The 3,282-nt window shown below is 31.0% G+C and overlaps 2 protein-coding genes across 2 annotated transcripts in view; both read left to right on the top strand.

Annotated features, from left to right (window-relative positions):
• LOC104761527 (CRIB domain-containing protein RIC8-like) lies at positions 990-2,654 on the top strand. The gene is made up of 4 exons (XM_010484627.1): positions 990-1,460; positions 1,566-1,672; positions 1,785-1,866; positions 2,019-2,654. Exons 1-4 carry the CDS (start codon positions 1,400-1,402, stop codon positions 2,348-2,350), a joined length of 582 nt encoding a protein of 193 aa, XP_010482929.1. The 5' UTR covers positions 990-1,399; the 3' UTR covers positions 2,351-2,654.
• LOC104778551 (glutathione gamma-glutamylcysteinyltransferase 2-like) overlaps positions 2,837-3,282 on the top strand; it is a gene marked incomplete at its 3' end in the record, with an annotated part of 3,645 nt that continues 3,199 nt past the window's right edge. The window contains exon 1 of the mRNA XM_019239419.1: positions 2,837-3,273. Coding sequence (XP_019094964.1) covers positions 3,199-3,273 — 75 coding nt within the window. The remainder of the gene's footprint in view (positions 3,274-3,282) is intronic.

Here is a 3,282-nt window from a genome sequence, read left to right as displayed (position 1 = left end):
TTAGAGTATAAATATTGTGAAAATAATGTAAGATCAGTAGTTAAGAACTTTTGTTAAAAAGTTAGTTATTGGGAGAACATGTTTAAGATCTTAATATTTAATAATATAATATTCTTATAGAAATTTAAGAATGTTTAATAAATACATAGATTAATGTTTAATAAAAAATTTAAGAATGTTTAATACTATTTAATAATATAATGTTTATTAATATTCTTAAACATATTACTATAAAAATTTATAAAATAACATTTTAATTGCAAACTTATAAAACTTTTACTAAAATTCAAAATACAATGCCATATTTTTATAAAACAAAAAAAAACATTGTAAATAAAATTTAAAAAAAAACAAACAAACATATTACTTAATTAATTAAACAAGACAAACATTTTATTTAATTAATACATAGATTAATGTCTAAATTTATTCCATATATTTTCAACCAATTCGAAAGAGACACGTTACACAAGATCAGACCCAAGAACAGTTCTAGAATAAAATCAGTGAACCTGATCTTAAGTCCACTATTCAATTATTTTCATTTTTAAAATGCCTAAAAACACCCCATATGATCTCCCTATAAACATGGCCTAAGAGGCTCTGTCGCATTATATTTTTTTCCAAACTAAAAGTATAAGACAACCGATATGAAAAGTGAAAATACAATTATTTATTTTTCTTCTTTAATTACATTACATACATCATCCTCAAATTTTAGTTGAAAGGCTAATACGTCTTATGTCATGGGTTTCTTGCGTCATGGGTTACATCAACTTTTGTAACATATTTTATTCGTTGGTCTCTAAACAAGCCAATCTAAATATGAGTCTGTATATTATTTTTATCAATTGATTAAATTTGTTTTTACTAACAACTGCCGAATCTCTTTACAGTTTTACCAAATTAAGATTATAGAATACAGAACAAACAACAAAATTAGCCTCGTAAATTTAAATCCAATTTCAACTAAATATCGTTCACTTTAATTAGTTTTTTTGTTTTTTCTCTATCACGTTATTAATTAGTTCAATGTCTGGAAACTAAAAACTATGATTTTAGCTCTCAACATTCTCTTCTTCCTATTTCTTTTTGTTCATAATTGAACATCTTGATTCAACTTTTTCTTTTCTTTTTTTTTTCAAGAAAAAAGAAAAGTTATAGGTCGTAGAATGTTGAATCAAAATGTTTTTAAGGAAATCATCAACAATCGCTCTTAATTGAGCCGAAATGAAGAATTACGTGATTTCTTTTCAGTTTTGAATTCATATGATTCTTTACATCATAGTTTCCAGGGAAGAAAAAAAAAAAAACTAGTAAACACACAGAATAGTTTCCTTCTTTTTTTTTTTTTTCCTCTTAGAAACAATATATTTTGATTTGTTTTGGCGATTTCATTATGTCCAACTACAAAATGAAGGGCCTCTTCAAGGGTCTTAGGTTTATTTCTCAAATATTTGGTAAGTTGTTATTTATTTACCCATTTGTAAATATATTTACAGTACTATATATCTTCGTTTGTTTATCCTTGTTACATATTTGTGAATTTGCATGAATTAATGAAGAAAACGAGAAAGAGCCAGAGATGCAAATTGGAACGCCAACAGATGTAAAGCATGTCGCTCACATTGGTTGGGATGGAGGATCTGTCGATCAAAATCCACCCAGCTGGGTACGTATTTACAATATCTTTTATTTTCTTTTTTTCCCCAATAAATATAAGTATATTGGTATATATAACAACAATTCATTATCATAGTTAAACTAAAATTAACTGAATGTAGATGAATGATTTTAAAGTATCGGGTGGATATTCATCGGCGCCTCTCGGAAATATCAAGGAGGCTGTTTCATGCATTTCTGAAGGTATAGTTCTCTGTAATTAATTTGGGATACCTAGCTAGGTAGACTACTCTTCTTTTTAAAGAAATTTGTAATAAAAAAAACTATGAAACATATGATTTAGGTTTTAGAGTTAAAGATAATAGTAATTAAGAAAGATGTTATAATACGTGCAGATTCGACTCGGTCACGAGATACACCTGCTGGACTTCCGAAATCGTCGAGAGAGCGTTCAAGCACGTTAGGTAGTTCACCAGCAAAAGAACAACGATCACGACGTGGATCTTCGCATTCAAGTAGTGGTGGAAACCCTAAATCTTCACGGAGGTCGAAAGAATCGTCTGATCAAGATGGTTCAAGAAAAACTCGACGGAAAAAGTCAAAGGATAGTTCTGTAAACGGAGGGTCTTCAAGATCGTCACGAAGAGCACGTGGATCTCAGACAGAATCAGTAAATGGTTCTATTGTGTCCGATGAAGGATCAATGATATCAATCGATCTCCACTGATATATAGATCATATCTATAATTAAAGAAACAATATAGAAAAGTTCGGAATTTGTCTCATCAAGAGATCATATAGCTTTGGTTGGTTACTAGGAATAAGGATCATCAAGCTATACTAATGAGTTTCCGAATTTTCTAGCGAGATGATATATGTCTCGATCATCATATTATTTAATAATCGAGGCGATCAACTGAATTCGGATGTGGATTTGTGTTGATGTTGAATGTTTTGTCTCTCGGATTATAAACTTATAATGCAGTCATGTGTGCGTGTACAAAGAAAATGAAAAGAAACATGTTTTCTGCATTATAGAAAAAAAATTTGAAACGATGCGGTTTGTTAGCAAAAAAAAAAAGAACATGACTTGGTCGTGTGAAAGAAAGTCAACAATTAACAAACTCCAAACCGATCCTAAACCGGCTAATTAAACCGGATGGTAGGTAATGTGTGTTGTTGTTTTAAATGTGCGGTTTACTACACATTATAGAGTGTACCAACCAGTCTTGTTTTTTTTGTCTCTGTGTCACTCACGCCGGAATTAAACAGAACGTGTTGGGTTGAAAGAGAGAAGACGGGACGAGAGAATTAAATCTCCTCACCATTGACTCCGCTATCTTTTTTTTGAATTTATTGACATTTTTAAAAGCGAACGTTTCTCCTCTTCCTCCTCCTATTCATATGGAAAGCATTTTCATTTCATTTCGCCATGTTTTCGCTAATAAGTTCAATGACATAGAGAGATAGAGTCATAGAGAGAGAGAGAGAGCTCTCTTCTTCAGTTCTTCGATTCTTTCGGCGCAAGTTTTTTTTTTTATTCGAAACATCCATAGCCAAAAACAAACTCTGACAATGTCTATGGTGAGTTTGTATCGGAGGTCCCTTACCTCCCCTCCCGCGATTGATTTCGCTTCTGTTGAAGGCAAGGTGCGTTCG

Source organism: Camelina sativa, chromosome 3, assembly GCF_000633955.1.
Source record: "Camelina sativa cultivar DH55 chromosome 3, Cs, whole genome shotgun sequence".
In the NCBI taxonomy this organism is placed as follows: Eukaryota; Viridiplantae; Streptophyta; class Magnoliopsida; order Brassicales; family Brassicaceae; genus Camelina; species Camelina sativa.
The sequence above is the reverse complement of the archived record's forward strand: the minus strand, read 5'-3'. Positions and strand labels throughout refer to the sequence as shown.

Bases quoted from the DNA above. Each gene is read 5' to 3' on its own strand.
- LOC104761527 (XM_010484627.1), top strand. From the start codon at position 1,400: ATGTCCAACTACAAAATGAAGGGCCTCTTCAAGGGTCTTAGGTTTATT. The intron at 1,673-1,784 runs GTACGTATTTAC...AACTGAATGTAG, and splicing joins ATCAAAATCCACCCAGCTGG to ATGAATGATTTTAAAGTATC. The intron at 1,867-2,018 runs GTATAGTTCTCT...TAATACGTGCAG, and splicing joins TGTTTCATGCATTTCTGAAG to ATTCGACTCGGTCACGAGAT.